Here is a 22,465-nt window from a genome sequence, read left to right as displayed (position 1 = left end):
CACACACACACAATGTTGTCATGACAACAGAGCATTTGGACTAAAACCATTTGGAGCATGTTAAATTCACTTTTAGAAACTGATGTGGAGCCTTTGGTAAATAAATGTAGCAAACCTGCAACATTAACATGAAGGAAGCGAAGAAAGAGTTAAAAGGCAAATGGTTTATATGAGGATTTAATGCAATAACAAATAGTGCACTTATGAAGAATGCAAGTTTATGCATCAATATAATTAATAATCTGAAAGTATAAATCTCAAAAATCAATCCTGACGTTGACAGGATTGTTGCAAGTCGAGTTTTCCCATGTACAGCAAGTGTACTTTCATAAAACAGACAGTTTTTGAAGCATGAGTACGGACTGTTAGAAATCTGACCAGCTAAATGAACGTACCTTGGGTTTCCGCCAGAGGGAGGCAAAACACAGATAGAAACCACCATCAACCACCAGACTCTGATAGATGCCTACTTCTGAATGTAGAAACTTAAGACGCTCTATATCCGATAATGACATCAAATGAAGGGAATATCCAATGAGTTAATGTCTGTGCTTTATTTTTAATCATAAGGAGTGGATAGAAAATTGAATATTTATATATTTAATACATTTTTATATTGTTTTATATATTTTATTTTTATTTTTTTTTAATAATATTTTTTATAATGTAGGCATATAAAAAATTTAGTATTAAGAAATTTTGATTTATAATGAAATGAATTGGCATATACCGTCCATTTATCATATGAGCGATTCTAAAAAAATTCTCATTAGATTCCTTTCTCAAGTCGATGCCTGTCTTTGTGCAAGTGAAATTTTCCATGAAGCAGGCACACTAGCATCAGTTACGGGGAAGTCAGGAGTTACAGTTAGTAATGACAGATACTAAATAAATGTTTCCCATTCAACATTATAAAAAATTTTCTACTGAAAAGCAGATTAATAATCGTGTTTCCGGAGCATATTTCTCTTGTCCTGTGTGCTTCCTTTTCAAAAGCGCGTTGTGATTGGTCAGCTGGAGCCCATGTAACCAATCACAGCGCGCCTGCCATGGAGGAAGGAATAAATGCAAGATGGCTCCTCATATAAAACCAGCCGCCTGGCTTCTCTTTTGTGATCAACAAAATTATTTTCCCACGTCTATTCGATTAAAATACCGCTTTCGGGGAAGTGCCGAGGGCTAAATCAATCTGTACGCTGGCGTAGGTCTTACTCGGCGTCTTCGGGCGCTGTGGGGAATATTTAATAAGCGAGCGGACGGATTTCGAGGCAGTGCGCGAGAGAGATCGTGCCTGTCCGCGCACACGCGACGGTCAGCAGCAGCGCGAGCCCGAACCTGAACCCGAACCCCGCGCCCGGATCCAAACCCGAGCAGCTCGTATGGCTGTTTCAAGGTGAGTCGGTCGATAATGGTTTATTAGCAGGAGGCACACGTGTCTCCACAGTTGATTTTTCTAATTCTTAATACTTCTATGATGTGTACATTATCGCTCAGATCTCTGTGTTTTAAAGTAAGCATACGTAATTCGTCACAACTGAAGGCTGCAGAAGCAATATAACCTCTAACATGTTAACATGTCAGTATTTGACCTGTCAAACTGTGCTATCAAATGCTATGATATATGATATCAGATGATATTGCTCGAGCGTTATGAATCCAACAGTTTGTGGTCTGCCATAACGATTCTGCTTTATGCTGGTAAGTCTCCGGTTAATGTGTAAAGCCACACGTGATTAGAGGACTAACCCCACGCAGTGTCAGTGAGGTAAAGACATCGTTTTAACATCCGGCTGCATCTCTTCAGGTGATGCTGTAGATTCATGTGACGGGTCTGACAGCATGGTGTGAGGGAAGCCGCTAGGACAGCTGTTTTTACCCGATAATGTTATAATTTTTTTTTTTTAATAATTAAAAGTATACACAAAGACAGAAATGAAAATGAGAACCTCATGGAAACCATCTGTTCTTCATAAGTCGGGTCGCCTCCTCGTGGGCGAAGCCACGTTGATCACGTGACCAGCTTTTAGTTATAATAAATGGTTAGTAAACAAATGTAATGCATCCAGACCATAAGATACACGTGTCCGATACCACTGGTGCTATTAGGAGGAATAAACCCCAGCTAAATGTAAACAAAATAGAGAAAACTTACTAATCATAATGAAACTTTCTATTCTTTCATGAGATTTTGGGAAGTGAATTTCACTGCACACCAAAATTTGTTTGGTAAACTCTGACCTGCGAAGCTGATGATAATTCAAGTCAATTTTATTTGTGTGGTGCTTTTCAAAATACACAAGCTGATGTTTGTAATATCTTAATATGTTCCTGCCTTAGCGTTTAGCAGATATACAGATGTGTATCTGTATACGTTTGAATATTCATATAAATTATATACGTAATACTGTATGAATGCAGATCAAGTTGTGTACTGTATATCCAACTTTACATATATATTGTTTGATGAGATAAACAATTAAGCAATTTTACTTTCTAGTTAGTATATTGCTTTGTGACTGAACTGTTTGGGAAAGCTTCAGGTTTGCTGGAAAGTGGAGTTTATTATGTATTAGTATTTGTCAAATGCTGAATTTATGTTTTTGAGAGACTGTAGTATCATGGCCCTTGCAGTGTGTGAAGAGATTTTAAAGTCTAGTGTGTCTGTGGCTTAAGAGATGAATTTAGAATATTTTAGAATTGAATTGTGTTGATTCAGACACCCTGTCTGTCTCACTGTCTGCAGGTTGGAACGTCTGTTCATCTTACTGGATACAGGTACGACTCCTGTTACCCGTAAAGCAGCTGCTCAGCAGTTGGGAGATGTCGTTAAGCTTCACCCACACGAGCTTAATAACCTGCTATCAAAGGTGAGTGCTTAGGCTTGGTTCAGACTCGCACAATATCTGAATTATTTTTTTTTTTTTTTTTTTTTGACAAATCAGACACACTTGGTAGTTTGTAGTCTGAACAGCAAAAACACATTAAACTCATAAAAATTGTTCTGATAGGCAAAAGACCAATATGTCTGTATTTTTGTACTAGTAGCACTTGTTTGTATTTGTACAGGAAGAACGTGTTTCCTAGCGTTCCAGAATTCATGCTTGCCATCTGTTGTTCACAGTGCTCTCATATGTAATGCAAAAAGACTTTTATGATTTAAATTTTAAAAAACACACACATGAAGTTTGATGTTTACAAACAAAATCCAACTCTATCTTTCTCTCTCTCTATATATATGTATATTAGGAGTGTGCACAAATAGTCGAATAGTTGATCTCTAATTATTATTCGTAAAATAAAAACACTATTTGAATGTTACTACTTGTTGCTTTGCTAGCAGTCAATGCAGGGAATCCATGATAAATCCTAAGCACACAAACTTAAAGTCAGTTATAACTAAATTAGTTGGGTGTAGGGTTGTGGCGGTGAGTTAATTTTAATTTCTTGCTTTTAAATAGCTTGTAAAAGCAGCGTGCACATTTTACTTTCACTTTCAAATTTCAAAGTGGCAATTCGGCGTAAAGCAATTGTTCATTTATAGCTTGTTTGAATTTTCCATTGGTTTCTTTTGCTTTTAAATAGCTTAAAAGTGCTGTGCGCATTTTACTTTCACTTTGAATTAGTGGCAATTCGGCATCAGTTGCTCGAATACAACAACAAAATACAACCTCAACCTTACTTTAGCCTATATATAAAACATAGAGATTTTATTAACAAAACGAATAAAAGTACACCATGCTATAGGGCAGGCTATGCCTAGTATAAAATAACAAATAACTTGCATAAAGTTTAAATAGGTATACAAAACTGGAAGTAAGTAAACATGTATAATATATAAACAAATAAGAAATGTAGAACGTTTATTAGCAAAACAAATAAGAATGCTTCGAGGCACGGCATACACCTTGATGTCAAATAAAATAAACTACTGGGGATGTGACGAGATCTGGTGGCATGAGATCTTGTGAGATACGACTGGTCTTGCGAGAATGTGCCGATATCTTTGCAAAACAATTTGCAGTTGACATTAGAGCTGCACAATTAATCATTTATAGATAAAGATTAAGATACAGTAGTGATTAAAATGAAAGCATCTTAAGACTTGTTTGTATTGTAACGCTTTTCTTCCACCAGCAGGTGGCGACAACTGCCCGTTTAAAAAAAAAAGTCATTGAATTAATTTAGAAGATCGTGAATTGTGAAACAGGTCTTTATGAATTGAGACACTGACTCCTTCGTTAAATTTTTTTTTTTTTTTTTTTTTTTTTCAAATTAATTTATTTTTTACAGACTTAAGCAATGAACATTTTGTCAGAATGAACATTTTGTCAAAACCACTAGTAAATTTAGTTTTCTGATCTTTTTTTCTCCAGAGCCGTGAGAGAATCATGATCTCCAATTTATCTAAAAAAAAAAAACAAACAAAAAAAAGTTTCTAATTGTATCCATAATCATGCAGCTCTAGTTTACATGTTGTTTATTGCTGTATATGATTCATTAAAAAAGTTGATTTCAAAATGCACCTACATTTTTTTTGCATTTTGTGTTTTTCAGTTGAATAAAAGACTATTTTCCCAATATATTTAATCACTGAGGATTTCTTTAGAAAAGTCTAAAAATCTTGAGTGGCACTGTGGAGCGTGTTAATAAGATGATTGTATTCGATCACAGAATGTTGTGTTCTGTCTCGTGAAGTTTGGAATTACTTTGATCAAAATTGTTACTAAATGAACTTACAAAATGGAATTGCTTTTGATCAAATGAATCAGTGAAGCGGAGTTATCATAAAATCACCACCACAATGAGAGATCACATGAAATCCAAACTGCAGTTGATTGAGGAGCATGTGGATGTTATTGTTTTTCTCAACATTAACATGTGAAACAACATAAACACGATAAACATAGACCGACTTGAGTGTATGTACGTTCTTGAGCTTGAATGCTATTATATATATATACACAGATTAGATTAGGTTTAACTTTATTGCACATGTAAGGTATAAGGCAACGTAATAGATATACATATATACACACACACACATATAGATATATATATATATATATATATATATATATATATATATGAGATATGTATGGGTGTGTTTCACAATGAGATAATCGCAATAAGCAGAAGCAAAATGTCCAGTTCTCTTTTTCTACACTGACAACTAATCTGTTGTATGATTAAGTCTTTTGGGATCATGCTGACACTTGCGTCATTACTATAGCAGCGGTTGTAGATGCGGTTTAACGTCATTACTTGCAAAATGCCAGTGTAGTGCTAAAGATTGAATTTGAAAAGCAAATGAGAATTGAACCAAGATTTAGATCCACAAAACTGAACTGAAAGAATTGCTGCATCCTCTTACAAAATGTGACATGGTGGTATTAAATCGTGTTATCGTGCTGCTTTGAGATATATGCCGTGTTGATGAATTATTCAGGTATTTATGTACATTATTGTCCACCATGGTACATATTCAAATTTTTTTTTTTTTTTTTACTTTTTCTTTGGTATCCTCTAATCCTGTGTGCCTTTGTGGTGCTATAACTGTTTTTTGTTTTGTTTTGTTTTTTTAATGGGTTAAGACCAAAAGATGCTACAGATAAATTTCTTAACATAAGCAGTTAGTAAAGGTCTGAAAGTTTATTTCCTTATTGTTTTGTACATTTGAACAAATCTGCTTGTAACTGAATTTCAGCTCTTCAGACAATTGATCTGTTTTCCTTTCCTCTGGGTTCAATAGGTTTTAACATACTTGAGGAGTCCAAACTGGGATACACGAATCGCAGCGGGACAAGCTGTCGAAGCCATAGTGAAGAAAATTCCAGAATGGAACCCAGCTCCAAAGCCAAAAGATGGTGAGCTGAATAATGCCAGATTACATTACTAGACAACTGGATTTTTTTGGACTTTGCAGTCTGATTTTTACAGAAAGGCATGTAATTACATAGACTTCTTGTGATTTTTATCAATGCTGTCGAATGCAAATCAACTCCAGTTTGTTCCTGCAGTGGTAATGCCACGTGGCACATTAACAGCTAACAGGCTTTAAGCTTCTCTCTAATGATTGTCTTAAGCAGAGCGAATGCTTTAATGTGTGTTGTCCTTCTCAGAGGTGTGCGCAGAAGATATGTCTCCAGAGGATAACTCCTCAGACAGGCTGAGCTTCTACAGGTTTGATATTTCCCGTCTGCTCAAGCACGGAGCGTCGCTGCTCGGCTCTGCAGGTGCTGAATTTGAGCTGCAAGATGACAAGTCAGGTAGGGTTGTATTTGCGTTGTTCATATTTGTGTTAACATTGCAGATTTGTAACGTTCACGTAATTTTTACTATTGTTTATATTGAATCTAGTGTTAAAGTTTAGTGTGTAACTCGTCCCGCACCTTTTGTACCACAGACATCAATTACCTCAAATGCACCTGGAATTAATTAATTTTTGTCTGTGTGAATAATATAATATTTCTTACTCTATAGGAAAAAGAAGTGTGTGATTTGAATACCATTGAATTGTTTTGATTGAATTTGACTGTAATAAGGAAATTGACAGTTGTCCATTTGACGTTCTTTGTCGTAGAAATGTAAAGAGGTGCAGGTGGAAAGTGTTTATTTGCATGTCTGTATGGAAGAAATTTGAATAGAAGTGTTTCGTTATCTCCATCTGTCCATGTTGATTTTTTTTTTTCCAATTCGTAAGTGGTGTTTGTTCTGCACCATTTATGCTGTGAACATGAATGATACCTCATTGAGGAGTGCTATTACTTTTAAACGCAAGTGATTATGATTTTACTCGGTGGACACTAAAATGGGTGATATTGAGAAGCAAGTGATTATGATTTTACCCGGTGGTGGATATATTGGAGAACACCAGCTCTTGTTGGTGATGACTTTTGTTTTACCGTTCTTAGTCATTCTGTTCTTCAGGTGAGACCGATCCTAAGGAGCGATTGGCCCGGCAGAGAAAGCAGTTACAGAAGAAGTTGGGATTGGATATGGGTGCTGCAATCGGCATGGACACGGAGGAGCTTTTTAATGATGAGGACCTGGAGGACGCTTGTGCTTCCAGTACCAACAGATCACAGCCTGGTAAAAGCCTGGGCTGTCAGTTCTCAAGCAACCATTTGGTGAGTGGTGCACATTCTCTTACAAATGCCAAACGCTTCAGAAAGCTTAAGAGTTTTAAGGCTCACATTAGTGGAAGTGAGGTCTTTATCGTATTCAGTTGGAATTTCAGTTTTGTGTTCTCCTCTTCAGCCAGCTGCAGAGCTCATAGATTCTGAGTTCCGTCCAGGCATGTCCAATCGACAGAAGAACAAAGCCAAGAGGATGGCAAAACTTGTGGCGAAGCAGAGATCCAGAGACGTGGAACCGAATGAGAAGAGGTAGAGATGCAATGCTAAACTGCCAAGTATTTAACTTGTATTTTTTTTTTATTTTGGATGTATCAGCTTTCATAAAAGTTTAAAAGTGCAGTAAGAAATTTCCGGATAACGTGGTTGATCATTGAAGTCATTAAAACAAACAGGCCCCTACCCAAAAGGATCACACCTTTATCTTAATAGCTCTGTCCCCAAATCCACTAATATGTTATGCAGCACAGGCACCTCCCTCATCATAAGTGGACATGCAGCTTATTGGTGATTGGCAAGAAGTGTGTTTTAGTGCCCAGTCCGATCCACTTTCAACAGCGTTTCTCAGAAATCACTTACTGCACCTTTAACAGACAAGAACAAAGAGGCTACACTTTTTTTTTTTTTTTTTCAGCATCTTAAAGATGACAACAACCAAGCAACTTCTTGAATCATGAACTCTAGATTTAAAGGGAATGTGTTTTTATACACTGTTGTATCACACTTGAAAGTAAGAGTGTGCACAGATAGTTGAATATTCGTTCTGTAATTATTATTGGAAAAATAAAAACACAAATAAAGCAGATTAATTGTAGAATAACTTTTGTGCTTTACCCTGCCACCTCTTGTACTCCTAGAGACGCATTGAGAATCATATTCAGAATCAGATGGTGATGTGCCTGAAGACTCCCTGCCCTATAAACAGTGTTTGATGTTGACTTCGATAATGACTGTTTATGGGGTGTTGGCGGTCAGTCTGACCACTGCTCTTATGTTCCCTTGCCACAGCAATGACAGTTTTGAGGGAGAGCCAGAGGAGAAGCGCCGGAAAACCACAAATGTAGTCATTGAGCAGCCAGCGACCAACAGCAAAGTCTTAATTGATAATGTCCCCGATAACACCAGTTTATTTGAGGAGGTGTGAGACGTGCACACATGCTTAATTTTTTTCTTTCACACATTGAGCTGTTAACATTCACCTGTATCTGTCTAATGTATATATTTTTTTTTTCACAGACTCAGGAATGGCCCCTGGAAAGCTTCTGTGATGAACTGTGCAATGACCTCTTCAACCCCTCGTGGGAGGTACTGAAAAAACACATTAAATAGAGCTAAGCAGTTCTAACAATTTCTGTGGGGAAAAAAATCTTACAAAATGTGTTTGCTCTGAAATAGCTGCAAGACGAGGAAGGATTCATGCAACTAATCTAATGATTCAGTGCTTGGGAAAATTAATGGCCCAATAAAAAGTGCATTAAAATATTGCCATATTTCACAATGTTGCATAAATGTATATTGCCAGCTAAATCATTGCGACTATATCATAAATAATTAATATATCTTCCAGCCCTAGATGAGACTGCATATGCCATTATCTTGCTGCCATGCCTTACAGTCTTATTTTAGAATCGTTTTTACACTATTAAAGTATTTATTAACATTTTTGGTTAGCTGTTTTGTATTTTCAATTTAAATTTTTTAGTAATTTTATGTTTTTTTTTGTATTTAAAAGTTGTGTAATTTTTAAGATTCAGTGTTTCATCTAATATTTTTAGTTTTATTCCATTTAAAGTAAAATTTTAAATACAAACAATACTCATGTCTGTTGGTTGTGTGCTTTTTGTGAGACAAATTATCTTAAGCGAGTTTGCAATTGCATGTGCACTGAAGCATTATATTTTTTTGTCATTTACAGTGAAAGGTGTAGTGGTTGGTCAGTATGCTTTTATTTGGTATTTTTAGATTCGTCACGGTGCCGGTACGGGACTGAGGGAAGTGCTGAAGTGTCACGGTACTGGTGGAGGAAAGACTGTTGGCAATACAGCAGAACAGGTGTTCACCAGCTCATTGGACATTATCACTGTCAGAGGTTAAGTTCAGTGTGTGATGTTTGATGTCTACTGCATTCTCAGATGGAGCGACAACACCAGGAGTGGCTGGAGGATTTGGTCATCCGGCTTTTGTGCGTCTTTGCTCTGGACAGGTTTGGAGACTTTGTGTCAGATGAGGTTTGTCATCTTTCTCCCAACTTCTGAATTCCTGTCTGTTGTCATCTGAAGCCCTGTTGCCCTCTAGTGGTTGAACAAGACTGACATATGAACCTGAACTTGCATGTAAATGTGTTGCTGTAGTTATTTTTTATTTTTTATTTTTTTCTTGAAAAAAATTGCATGTCAAAATACAAATGCATATTTGAGCGTTTTTTTTTTTTTTTTTTTTTTTTGTATATTAAAATTGGGTGTTATTGTTTTTAATTAGTGTGAGCCTCTTATCCATTTTATGTATTCATGGCAATACATTTAATTCACAAAGAATCTAATTTTTCTTATCTTTCCAGGTGGTTGCACCTGTCAGAGAGACGTGTGCCCAGACTCTGGGCGTGGCCTTGAAGCACATGGCAGACAGTGGCGTTGCCATGACTGTGGACATCCTGCTCAAGCTGCTAACTGAAGACCAGTGGGAGGTTCGACACGGAGGCCTGCTGGGCATCAAATACGCTCTTGCTGTCAGACAGGTGGAAAAGACTCAAATTCTTATTTGCTGAGTTTGAAAGTGACATGCTTGATGCTTCGGTGTGTTTAACTTATGGTCGACATTCACATCTTGCTGACCCTCAGGACTTGATCGCAGAGCTGCTGCCCCGGGTTCTTCCTGCCATTACAGAAGGCCTGCGGGATCTGGATGATGACGTTCGTGCGGTGGCAGCAGCAGCTTTGATCCCAGTGGTGGATGGATTGGTTCAGTTACTGCCTACTAAGGTCTGAGTTCAAAGTTCACTCTAATTTGACAGCTAGTGCAGGTATAATAGCCAATATGGAATTATAGCGAGCATGTCTTATCTAAAGATGCTGATAATCTTACAATAGTCTAATATTGGCCAGTTGGTCTGTCACTGCATGTGTCTGTGCCAACGGCACTCTGCATGTGATAACTCTTAATTTTCCAACACATTTAAATCAGTCTGAAGTCTAGAAGTTCTTTTTCATTTTTTGGTTGAAAGAAGTTGGAAATATCAACTTCAGTTTCAACTATAAACAGCACTCTAGTGCATTCATGTTTTTATTCACGGACCTCTGAGCTTGATGGACAGAGCTGAACAGAAGAAATGAACCAGAGAAGATTACATAGTCACCATGGACCAACGGTAGTCCAAAGCTGTTTATAAGCTAAAGCAAACTTTTCTGGAAAGTTGTTTTGAACTTCCGAAACAAACTCCAAACAAGTTTCATTTTGGCCTGATTTTATGTGAAATGGCATCACACAATTTAGTTCTTTGATTTTTGTTTCAATTGTATTGGGGCCTTTACATCTAACACTTATTTGCAGCAATTTCTCTAGGTTTATGCCTCTTTATCTATAAACTGCATGTATGCTTTATAGGTTCCCTTTATTGTGGACACACTGTGGAATGCCCTGCTGGAACTGGACGATCTCACATCCTCGACTAACAGCATCATGACCCTCTTGTCCTCCCTGCTTGCTTACCCACAGGTCCGCCAGTGCAGGTGAGATTTCTCTATTGAAATATGAAAGGAGCTCACGTGTTCATTTCTATTAATACCACGTTTCCCGACAATGATAAAAGGGAAACTAAAACCCTGTTTTTCCTTTCCCAGCACACAACAGTCTCTCACAGTGTTGGTTCCTCGAGTATGGCCATTCCTGAGACACACAATTGCTTCTGTTCGTCGGGCTGCCCTAGAGACCCTCTTTACATTGCTTTCCAAAGCTGACCAGGTTGGATAATCTGTGTGAAGTCAAAAAACATGAAGGATTGGCATTTTCAGTTTTGAAGTATTTCTTCTTTCCTGTTTTCTGGTCTGATTTATACTTTTTCCCTCCAGAGTTGTGCAGTGTGGCTGAATCCCATCATGCAGGACATGTTAAGACACCTCTTTCAGTCCTGCATACTGGAGAGCAACCAGGAGATCCTAGAGCTTATACAGAAGGTATGACTTTCTCTGTTCCACCCTTTGAATGTTTTGTCTGATTGATATGTTAATTACTTTAATATGTTGATGGTTTTCTAGGTGTGGGGGGAGTTGTTGCGACAGGCCCCGCAGCAGTATGTGGTAGCAGCCAGCTGTCCTTGGATGGGCGCCTGGCTCTGTTTGATGATGCAAGCACCACACATCCCTATAGACCCCAACATGTTGCTGGAAGTGAAAGCCCGCTTGAAGGTGAGGGTGGAGGTTCCTTTACCTGCACTATATTGGAATAAAGAATTAATTTGACCTTGATTGCACATCTGCACATCTTCAAATGGTTTTACATACGTAAACTACCTTTTTGTGTTTAAAGTAATTCATAGTTTTATTCAGCAACAATGCATGTAATTGATCAAAAGTGGCAATAGAAGCTTTTGCATTGTTGGAAAAATTTCAAATAAATGCTGTTATTTTGAAGTTTCTGTTCATTGAAGAATCCTTACTAAAATATTAAACAGCTTTTCAGCATAAGAAATGTTTCTTTAACAGCAAATCAACATATTAGAATGATTTCTGAAGGATCATGTAACACTGAAGACTGGCGTAATGGCTGCTGAAAATTTAGCTTTGCCATCACAGGAATAAATTATATTTGAAAATGTATATTTAAAATTGTAACAATTTCACAATATTACTGTATTTTTGATCATATAAATGCAGTCTTGCCAAACCCCAAACTTATACATGTGCTATAAACTGCCTGTACAAAAGTAATAAGTACAGATATGACACAAAGAAAGCAGATTTTACACTCAAGTTTAGTGCTGCCCAGATTGAGAAAGTGCTTTCCAGGGTTTTTTTTTTCTGTACAGTATGGTCTGTGGGCATGCTGTCTGAGGCTGAGACTAATCCATCCTACAACCTTCACACTTCCCACTCATCCAGAAGCAGATCTGCTCTGAACTTCATTCTGTCATTCCGCAGGAGAAGGCTACTGGAAAGACCCGACAGGGATCTGTTCCAGTCAAGGAAACGGTCCAGGAGTACATCGGTGGAGCAGAGACGGTTACCGAAGACCCCGCCACACGAGACTATGTGGTGACACGTGCCCGTCTCATGGCTGCAAAGTGTGTAGAGGGGGGAATTCTTCAAACTTTCTTGTTTTTGTGTGTCATATTTGAGTCTAACTGCTTTTGTGTCCTCCTAGGCTGTTGGGGGCGCTGTGCAGTTGTATGTGTGACCCAAGGTTGAATAGCTCTTCTCAGGAACTCCGGCCTGCGGAGTCTTTAGCACAACTTTTACTGTTCCATCTCAATTCCAAATCGGCCCTGCAGCGGATTGCAGTTTCCATGGTGATCTGTGAGTGGGCAGGCCTTCAGAAGGTGAGAACGGGAGAGGGTCAATGTCAGGTTTATTTTAATAACATGTTAATGACTGTTAGTGCTGTCCTACGTCACAGGAGTGTGAGCTGCTGTCCAGCGTGGTTCAGCCCCGATTGCTGGTCATTCTTTCAGAGCAACTCTACTACGATGAGATTGCCATTCCTTTTACTCGCATGCAGAACGAATGTAAACAACTCATAGCGCTGCTGGCTGATGCCCACATTGACGTGAGCGAAAGAGCCAACTCCACTGTATTCACCATCGATCAGGCTAACGAGCTGGTTAGTAAAAAAACTCCTAGAGATACAAAAAACTCTGGAGTTATAGAGCATTCTACTTTAATTTCAAGAAGAAAGTAAATTCTTGCCAGTTAATCAATATATATGATAATATAATGATATTATTATGATGATTATAATGCTGAAGAGTATTAGAATTTTAAGTACAGTTGTTTATTCATCCCTTGGCTCTCTAGGTGACCACCATGTTCTCAGAATGTACCTCCTCTCTGAACCTCAAGTCACGTCAGTTCCAGCTGCTGGACAGCAAGAGGTTGCAGGCTCGTTCCACGGTGTGCGAGACCAGTGCCGAGTGGCAGCAGCTGCAGCTGAGAGTTCATACCTTCGCTGCCTGCGCTGTGGTAGGACTGGCCATTCTGCCAGATAAACTCAACCCTGTTGTCAGGCCCCTGATGGAGGCGGCCCGCCGTGAAGAGAACACGCTCGTCCAGGGTTACGCCGCCTCTAACATCGCCCGCCTGCTGCAGCTGTGCGCTTCCAGATCTCCCTGTCCGAATGCCAAGATCGTGAAGAATCTCTGCAGCTCTGTGTGTGTAGATCCAAAGCTCACCCCTAGTGCTGCATGTCCTGTCCCGCCAGCCAGCACTCCAGCAATACAAGAGAGCAGTAAAGGTGAGAGGAAGACCATAGCTCCGATACCCATTCATATTTTCATTGGCCATATTTATGAAACGGGATCAGAACGAATTTGTGTAAATTGTTTGTGAAGCATCTTAATTTAATGCAACATTTATGTGAAGTATTTATAAACAATTTCTACTTATTAATTCTACTTTTAAGGTCCATTCTGGCCCGTTTTTGTAGGGATTTTTTATTCTAGTAGTAGTATTGGCAGTCATATTTATCATGTTGGTTTTGTCCAGAAAGAAATATGTTTTTGTGCATCCTATTTTATTTGCATGTTGCAGTTTGATGTGAGACTTTATGTTTCGGGGGGTTTAGAGGTGTTGTGTATTTAATCTATCCTGCAGCATCTGTGGCAGAGAAGGATGCGATGCATCACATGGTGAACAAGACAAAGGGCATCATCACCCTTTACCGACATCAGAAAGCAGCTTTTGCCATCACCAGTAAGAGAGGACCCACACCCAAAGCCCCAAAAACTACCAACAATGACCTGCCCCTCGGTGGCAGCATTACCACAGAAACAGACGAGGTGTTTACAGCGTTATAATTAGCCGCTTTACTGTGTTCTGTTCAGTGATGCTAACAGTCTCTGTGTAATACTACCTAGAGCAAGAAGCCGTTTCTTATCCAGAGGAGAGGGGCAGAATTCTGCTTGATGACAGTTGCCAGGCATTTTGGTAAAGAGTTGACAAAAACGTTGCCATATCTGTGGGAGTCCATGACCGGTCCGCTGACGAATGCGCTAAACGCTCAGGGACTTGGTATGTCTGCTTTAACTTTGTTTGTAATCTTTTTTTTTTTTTTTTTTTTTTTTTTTCAGTGAATTTTTATTTTTATTTTTTTATAAATAAAATGAATTGAGATTTGTGAAAAGCTCTTTATAGTTAAGACAAATGAATTTTTTATTGAAAATGTACTTGCCTTCAGGCCATTCGAGATGATGTAGATGAGATTGTTTCTTCATTGGAAGAGATTTGAAAAATTGTAGCATCACAGCATTTCTCTCCTGTTTCAGACAAGACAACATTTTCTACTGGAGAAAGCAATATTACAGATAGATGACTCGTATGTTAGCCAAAAGCAGCGGTTTGGAGTTTAAAAATGTGTTGATGTATTTGTTCATTACAGACATGCAGCTTTTTTGTTTATTGTGATGCTTTTATCATTTTGAACTCTTTCTAATGCACCCATTCACTGCAGAGGATCCATTGGTGAGCAACAGATATAATGCTACATTTTTCCAAATCTGTTTCAATTAATAGACAAACTCATCTATATCTTGGACGGCCTGAGGATAAATGTTCATTTTTGGGTGATTTATTCCTTTAGTAATTGCTCTTCCTGCTCCTCATTTGGTTTTTGTTGCAGATTCCAGCCAGTTGTTGAAGCTGGGAGACACTGTTGCTCAGGAGCTTGTGAACTCTCTGCAGGTGCTGGAGGTCACAGCAGGAGCCATGTCCCAAGAGCTTATCCCTTTAGTATGGAACCATGCGCACATTAAACTTTCAAGAACATCTAGTACCACTCCATGAACAATGGCAGTTTTAACCAGTCTCCTGTTGTCTCTGTATCTGCAGTTGATGGAGCAGTTGCCTCTCCTGTGCACCTGTCTGCAACATCCATATACAGCCGTACGTCACATGGCCGCGCGCTGTGTGGGCGTGCTCAGCAAGATCGCAACTATGGAGACCATGAATGTGTTTCTGGAACATGTGCTTCCCTGGCTGGGTGCTATTGATGACAACACCAAGCAGGAGGGAGCCATCGAAGCCCTGGCCTGTATCCTCTGCATGTCACAAATCAAAATCTAGCTCTTTTCTTGTATTAAAAATGCCTTTGCATTTCACAAAGGTGTTAAATTATAATGCTTCCTAAATTCTTAGAAATTCTTAGAAATAGAGTAAGACGTACTACCAGTTTGGGGTCAGTAAGATGATTATTATTGTTATTAACACATTTTAATGGATGAAAAGTGGCATTTATAATGTTTTAAAAGATTTCTATTTCAAATAAATATATTTTCAAATTATGTTTCTTGAGCAGCAAATCGCATATTAAATGTATTAAAATAGAAAACTTTTAAATTGTAATATTTCATAATATTACTGTTTTAGCTGTTTTGTTTTTATCAAATAAATGCAGCCTTGGTGAGCTTAAGAGACTTCAAAAACATACAATCTTACCGACCTCAAACTTCTAAACAGTAGTGTACAAACATTTAGTGTGTACAGTGGTGTTGAGAACACAAATGATTATCCTGAGCACAGTGTCCAGGTGTGATGGAGCAGTTGGATGTGGATATCGTGCCGTACATGGTGCTGTTGGTGGTCCCTGTGTTGGGCCGTATGAGTGACCCTGGTGACAGCGTGCGATTCATGGCCACACAGTGCTTTGCAACCCTGATCAGACTGCTTCCTCTTGAGGTGAGCGATCAGTAACCAGCACAGTCCAGCATTAATGCTTTTAATAATTATTACTGATGTAAGACTTTCAGCAGCCAGTTTGAAGTGAGGAACGTCTGCATGTCGGTTCTCTCTACGCTGGAGCTCATCACTTTGTTGCATAACTTCTGTGCAGCTTTTTTTCCTTTTCATCATAGTTTTTTTTGTGTGTTCCTTTTAGGCTGGAATCCCAGACCCACCGTCTATGTCTAAAGATCTTTTTTTAGAGAGGGGGAGAGAGAGAGACTTTTTTTTGAGGATGTTTGATGGAAGGAAACTGGAAAATTATAAGATTCCTGTGCCCCTCAAAGCAGAGCTCAGGAAATACCAACAGGTGTGTTTGCGTTTTACACTTCTGCCCATGGAAATGTCTTTATTTTTTGGCATATCTGGAGATTGAAGTGAGGCTAAGAACTGTAATAAAAAAAAAATTGTCTGACTGCATAAATCGCTGGCGATTTTCAATCGTTGCTTTTATACAAGTTCCTACTGTTCTCTCTCTTGTAGGATGGAGTGAACTGGCTGGCATTTTTGAACAAGTACAAGCTTCATGGGATCCTGTGTGATGATATGGGTCTGGGTAAGACCCTGCAGTCCATCTGTATTCTGGCAGGCGATCATTTCCTCAGGTACACCCAAGTGTTTTTCATCCAAGTTTTTTGCAGCATTAATATAAAGTTGAAATATAAGACTTTTTTTGACCTGCTGAATAATGTTGCTGCATTTGTACAGGGCTCAGGAGTACGCCAGGACAAAGGCTCCTGACTGTTGCCCTTTGCCCTCCATAGTAGTGTGCCCACCCACCCTGACGGGGCACTGGGTGGATGAGGTCGGGAAGTTCTGCTCTAAAGAGTATCTCAATCCTCTGCACTATACTGGCCCTCCTACGGAAAGAGCTTGGTACCATCTTAAGAAATTGCTTGTAAAATGACTATTGCCTTTGTTGCCCGTTTTAGGAAATTGAATAGAAAAATCCATGTACAATTTTCTGTTTCATTCTATGCAGGTTACAGCACCAGGTAAAGAAACACAATCTCGTTGTTGCCTCGTACGATGTCGTTAGAAATGACATTGACTTTTTCAGGTAACAACTGGTTAGTTACACGTTTATCATTCACAGTCTTCGTATACTATTGGGGAAGGAAATATTTCATTGTTTTTTTTTCTCTCATACAGGAATATTAAATTTAATTATTGTATTCTCGATGAGGGTCACGTCATTAAGAATGGAAAGACCAAACTTTCCAAAGCGATCAAGCAGTTAGCTGCCAACTACAGAATAATCCTCTCAGGAACACCAATTCAGGTGAGAACTGAACTCTTCGATGCTACAGTTTAAATGCTTGGGGTCATAAAAATAATCATTTTAGCACAGGAGAATTTCCAGAAGACATTACTCCAGTATTCAGTGTCACAAGATTCTTCAGAAATTGTTCTTTCGGTGCTCAAGAAATGGTGATACTCCTAAGTCAAAAAAAAAGAACGCTTTCGTTTTCTCAAAATATGCATTTAATATCCCCTAATTTTCCAACGATTCATTTGAAGCAGTTAATTTTCTCTAATCCCCTCCTTTCTGTGAGCCTACTCTGCTCTGATTGGTCAGATGGCCCAGTCTGTTGTGTTTACAGCGCATGTCGGAAACAATACACCCAATGCCATAGTTCCGTATTTCGATAGAAAATGTCAACATCTATTATTTATCATGCTGACAGGTTGTGATTCAGTGCTGCCAGCTGGTTCAAATAAACTGGGTACTGAGCCATCTTTCAAAAGCAAGCATTTTGTGAATCCTGTATTGAACTCCCAGAGATTAGAGAAGCAGTAAAATGATGGGCACACACAAAAAGATTGGGGTTGTATTGCTGTGGTACAGTATAAAAAAAAAAAAAATTTTAACCACTGATTCTTTGCAGCCTCATCTTTTGGAAGTGAAAATAAAACAAATTCTACTCGACAAAAACAAGCTACAGTGTTTGAGGGCGGGGTCAAGTTGTTTGCGACCAGCCAACATAGAACAGAGGCAGGCATTATGTAAATGTGTTACCCTGTGACGTGTACCCGTCACAAAAGTGGGATTCGAATTACTGATGACTCGTTTATGCTGTTCAGATTCTTTCTTTTGGAGAAAGTAACTTCATTGTGCACTTTTGGTTTTACAACTTTGCAAATTGCTTGCATTCACTTACAGCTGCATCACACACTGCATGAAAGCTAATATTGAAAATGGCATAATAGGTGCACTTTAAGTTATTAAAAAAAAAAAAAAAAATTTAGTGACCTAAACCTCTAAATGGTAGTGTGCCTTTCAGATTTTGCTGACACGTAGATGAATTTTGGATTGAAACACTGTCAAGTTTGAATTTGACAAGCTAATGACTGTACTGTATTTTTCGTCTCTATAGAACAATGTTCTGGAGTTGTGGTCTCTGTTTGACTTCCTGATGCCAGGCTTTCTTGGTACTGAGCGTCAGTTTGCTGCCCGCTATGGGAAGCCCATCCTCGCCAGTCGAGATGCTAAAAGTTCCTCGCGTGAGCAGGAAGCAGGTGTGAATTTGTTTTTTTTCCTCCCTCCTTTCTCTGTGTCTCCTCATTGTAGCATCACAGCCTTCTCAGTCTGAAGCTCCTCTTCAGGTTTTGACACTCTGTATTCAGAGAATCACTAGAGACTGAATCCTATTTTAAGACAATGAAGGTTTTTTTTTTTATATGTTGTAACCGTTTCAGATGTTCAATTTAAGAAGCAGCTCTTTAAGTCGTTTTAATAATGTTGTCATCTTTGGTCTAAAGTAATGTGTTGGTGTGTGTTTTTCAGGTGTGCTGGCAATGGAAGCGCTGCATAGACAGGTTCTGCCCTTCTTATTGAGGAGAATGAAGGATGATGTGCTTCAAGATCTGCCGCCCAAGATCATACAAGATTACTACTGCAACCTCAGTCCTCTACAGGTACAAAACACAACAGGATGTTTATGAAGGATTTGGCTGGTGAAATTGAATGCAGTAAGATTCTGTGATTTCATTTTGTGTCAGAGGGGATATCTGTACTTCAGCACTACAAAGTGTGCATAGTTCACTTTGGCTTTCTTGGCAGCGATCACAAAAAATTAAAAACCTTGAGTTAGTCTATAAAAATGATAATTTAAAAAAGTGTAATTAAATATTGATGACAACTTTGTTCTTTCATCTGTGTGCTCAGGTTCAACTGTACGAGGACTTTGCTAAATCTCGCGCAAAGGTGAACGTGGATGACGTTATTTCCACAGCATCTGTGCAAGAAGAAGAAGAGAAACCCAAATTAAAGGCCACTGGACATGTCTTCCAGGTTGATCCCAGGAAGTCTTATAAGAGTGCAAGATTATCCTCCTCTCAGTTGAATAGTGTGTAATGTTCTTGTGTTGGATGTTTCAGGCTCTGCAGTATCTGAGGAAGCTGTGTAATCACCCAGCACTGGTGCTGACCCCTCAACACCCGGAGTACAAACACATCACAGACCAGCTGAGCAGCCAACACTCCAGCCTCAGAGACATTCAGCACGCCCCAAAACTCTCAGCCCTCAAACAGGTGCCGTCCACAAATCTGTACTACCAAAGCACGCCCCTGTCTAATATCACCTAATATTAGTGTTCAAGTTATCTATGTTAAAGTAATAAGTTGTTAATTTAATAAGTACATTTTATAGATATATATAAAATTCATATCAGCCAGTATTTTGTTTTTTCTTTTAATTCTCAATATCAAGCAATTTTAGTTTTTTCCCAGTTTTTTCCGCAATGTTAATTGTTCAGTTTTAAACATCAATTTTAACCAATTTATGTATTTATATAGTCTGTATCAACTGTTTTGTTTTTTAATCATCAGTATCATCCAATATTGGTTTCTTCTTCTTCTTTTTTTTTTTTTTTTTTTTTTTTTTTTTTTTTTAATTAATATCAGGCAAACGGTTTTAATCCTTAGTCCTTTATCAAATCATCAATAAATGACTTTTAGTGTAAAATACAAGCAAACAGCACAGTAGTATATATGTATTTGTGTCGTGTTTTCTGTTGTAGCTGCTGTTGGACTGTGGACTGGGTTCTGCTGGAGCAGCTGATGGGGGCACAGAGGCTGTGGTGGCCCAGCACCGCGTTCTGATCTTCTGCCAGCTGAAGAGCATGCTGGACATCGTGGAGCAGGATCTGCTCAAAGCACAGCTGCCCACCGTCACCTACCTCAGGCTGGATGGAAGCGTACAGGCCGGCCTCAGACACTCCATAGTCTCTAGGTGAGAAAGCCATACAAACTATCAAACCGTCTTGGAAATTTGTGTCACTGTATGGGATTTATTATTTTTTTTTTTTTTTCTTCAACAACAGGTTCAATAATGACCCGTCCATAGATGTTCTGCTGCTCACTACCCATGTGGGAGGGCTGGGTTTGAATCTGACTGGAGCAGATACCGTTGTGTTTGTGGAGCATGACTGGAACCCCATGAGAGACTTACAGGCCATGGATCGAGCTCACAGAATAGGACAGGTACAGAAGAGGTGTTTTTTTTTTTTTTTTTTTCTTTTTTTTTTCATGGTGTTTTGTTGTTTTTTTGGTGCTGCTATTTAGTTGCATGTTTTGAGTTTTGCCTAGTTTTTTTTTTTTGTGTGTGTTTAGATGTGCTTTTATATAAAATTTTTTTTTTTTTTTTTTTTTTACTGTTACCCGTATCAGTATTCATTTTCATCTCATTACTGACATTTCCACAAAAATCACATCCTAACTACTCCATTTATACTAAAGTGACGTTGCAAAAATAGGGAAAAATCAGATTTTTGGGCAAAATTTAAACTGATATGTGAACATACAAACATGCATTTATGGATGCAATATGTGATGTGTTTCAGAAACGTGTTGTAAATGTGTATCGTCTCATCACACGGGGCACGCTGGAGGAGAAGATCATGGGTCTGCAGAAATTTAAGATAACCATTGCAAATACAGTCATCAGCCAAGAGAATGCCAGTCTACAGAGCATGGGCACAGAGCAGCTGCTCAACCTCTTCACACTGGACAAGGTCAGGCCTTACAGGCGGTTGCATGCATAGAAAACCCCTTCCCATGAGGCAGTGCTGCCCTAAATGCTGGTTTTCCACATGCACACCTGCACAAAAATAATGTTAATACAAGGGAATGACAGATGCACATTCATACTATTGCTTTGTGTTGATGTTTAGGATGCTAAAGCAGAAAAGAGTGAGGCAGCAGGGTCGTCATCGTCTGGTAAAGCTAGTATGAAGTCTGTTCTGGATGGGCTGGGTGACCTGTGGGACCAACAGCAGTATGAGAACGAATACGACCTGGACAGCTTCATGCACTCACTTAAATGAGCCCAGTTCAACATGCACAAAAAAACAGAAATGAGTTGAAGCCATCTGATTGGACAACGGAGAGATGTGTGCAAGCACTGTAGCTTAACGGCCTTAAACACTCCAGTCTTACAGCTCTTCCTCTTCCTGTAGGTTCTTACAATTCACTCAAGATTTGAGATCTAAAACTGTCCATTGTTAATGTGTCACTGGAGGAACTCTTAAAGCTAATCTTATGAAGTTGAGTGTTGTACAGATGACAACCTCAGGATTTCCAGAACTCACCATCAGTATCTGTGATGACAGTATTTATGAACTGAATGAAGAGAGCTGGTGAAATGAGAACTGGAACGCTTCCGCAATGGCATAGAATGGCTCTGATTCATCCAGACCACTAGGAGGCACTTGACTAACTCCTGTAGGATTATGAATGGCTTGTAGCTGCTGCTGCTGCATCAGAAATGTCTTATATGCACTGACTGAGATCTTTAGGTACAGCTGGATGAGCAGAGGGACAATGGCCTCGGAAACATGGTAGAGTTTTAAAAGAAGAAAATAGAACTAAATATTTCTGTTATTTGCCTTTTTGGGTAAGCTGGTAGAATTTTAATAAATTCTAATGAGCTCTCTTTAAAATTCCTTGTCTGTGTCTGTCAGCGTTTATGAAAAATGTGTGAATGAGCAGCTAAACCAGACAATTAAGTGTTTGTGTTGTGTACGTATTTTTCTTCAAAAGTGCACATCATGCCAAAATAAATCAAATGATATAATCCATATATATACATTTTTTTTTCATTCAACTCCGTGCTTCATGACACCTAAATTCTTCATTATATGTGGCTTAGCTGCTCATGTGTTCCACAATTATATATATATTTTTTGCCGAATATTGCCTTTTTTTTTTTTTTTTTTTTTTTTTTTTTTCTCACCTGCTTTTCAAAATTAAGTTCATTTTCACATCTTCTCAAAAACCTGTCCGGAAAAAATAAGTCCCATTCAAAGCTATTTTAATATTATTTTAGATCAATTGTATATTTCCCGCAGCAGGTGGTTGGTTTGTTCACATCCCAGCAGTGAAATTTTACAAGAGAACGAGACTGCAAAA

General features: G+C 38.7%; 1 protein-coding gene across 1 annotated transcript; it reads left to right on the top strand.

The window, feature by feature from the left end:
* The first annotated feature begins 1,045 nt into the window (after window positions 1-1,045).
* LOC109051582 (TATA-binding protein-associated factor 172-like) lies at window positions 1,046-21,996 on the top strand. Its single transcript, XM_042769389.1, has 38 exons — window positions 1,046-1,393; window positions 2,744-2,867; window positions 5,750-5,864; window positions 6,120-6,266; window positions 6,928-7,127; window positions 7,258-7,385; window positions 8,142-8,271; window positions 8,370-8,438; window positions 9,096-9,185; window positions 9,266-9,361; window positions 9,691-9,867; window positions 9,971-10,111; window positions 10,734-10,858; window positions 10,970-11,090; window positions 11,198-11,302; window positions 11,384-11,533; window positions 12,266-12,408; window positions 12,489-12,663; window positions 12,741-12,944; window positions 13,139-13,574; window positions 13,934-14,118; window positions 14,197-14,350; window positions 14,958-15,067; window positions 15,167-15,368; window positions 15,864-16,012; window positions 16,212-16,364; window positions 16,538-16,659; window positions 16,763-16,930; window positions 17,037-17,114; window positions 17,207-17,336; window positions 18,433-18,574; window positions 18,843-18,973; window positions 19,224-19,349; window positions 19,436-19,588; window positions 20,077-20,288; window positions 20,380-20,539; window positions 20,899-21,069; window positions 21,229-21,996. Exons 1-38 carry the CDS (start codon window positions 1,380-1,382, stop codon window positions 21,379-21,381), a joined length of 5,589 nt encoding a protein of 1,862 aa, XP_042625323.1. The 5' UTR covers window positions 1,046-1,379; the 3' UTR covers window positions 21,382-21,996.
* The last annotated feature ends 469 nt before the right edge of the window (window positions 21,997-22,465 follow it).

Source organism: Cyprinus carpio, chromosome A13 (genome assembly GCF_018340385.1).
Source record: "Cyprinus carpio isolate SPL01 chromosome A13, ASM1834038v1, whole genome shotgun sequence".
NCBI lineage: Eukaryota > Metazoa > Chordata > Actinopteri > Cypriniformes > Cyprinidae > Cyprinus > Cyprinus carpio.
This window is presented reverse-complemented; position numbering and strand designations above follow the sequence as displayed.

Excerpts from the sequence above, each read along its gene's own strand:
- LOC109051582 (XM_042769389.1), top strand. Across the intron at positions 6,267-6,927 it reads GCTGCAAGATGACAAGTCAG|GTGAGACCGATCCTAAGGAG; the intron begins GTAGGGTTGTAT and ends TCTGTTCTTCAG. Across the intron at positions 15,068-15,166 it reads CCCAAGAGCTTATCCCTTTA|TTGATGGAGCAGTTGCCTCT; the intron begins GTATGGAACCAT and ends CTGTATCTGCAG.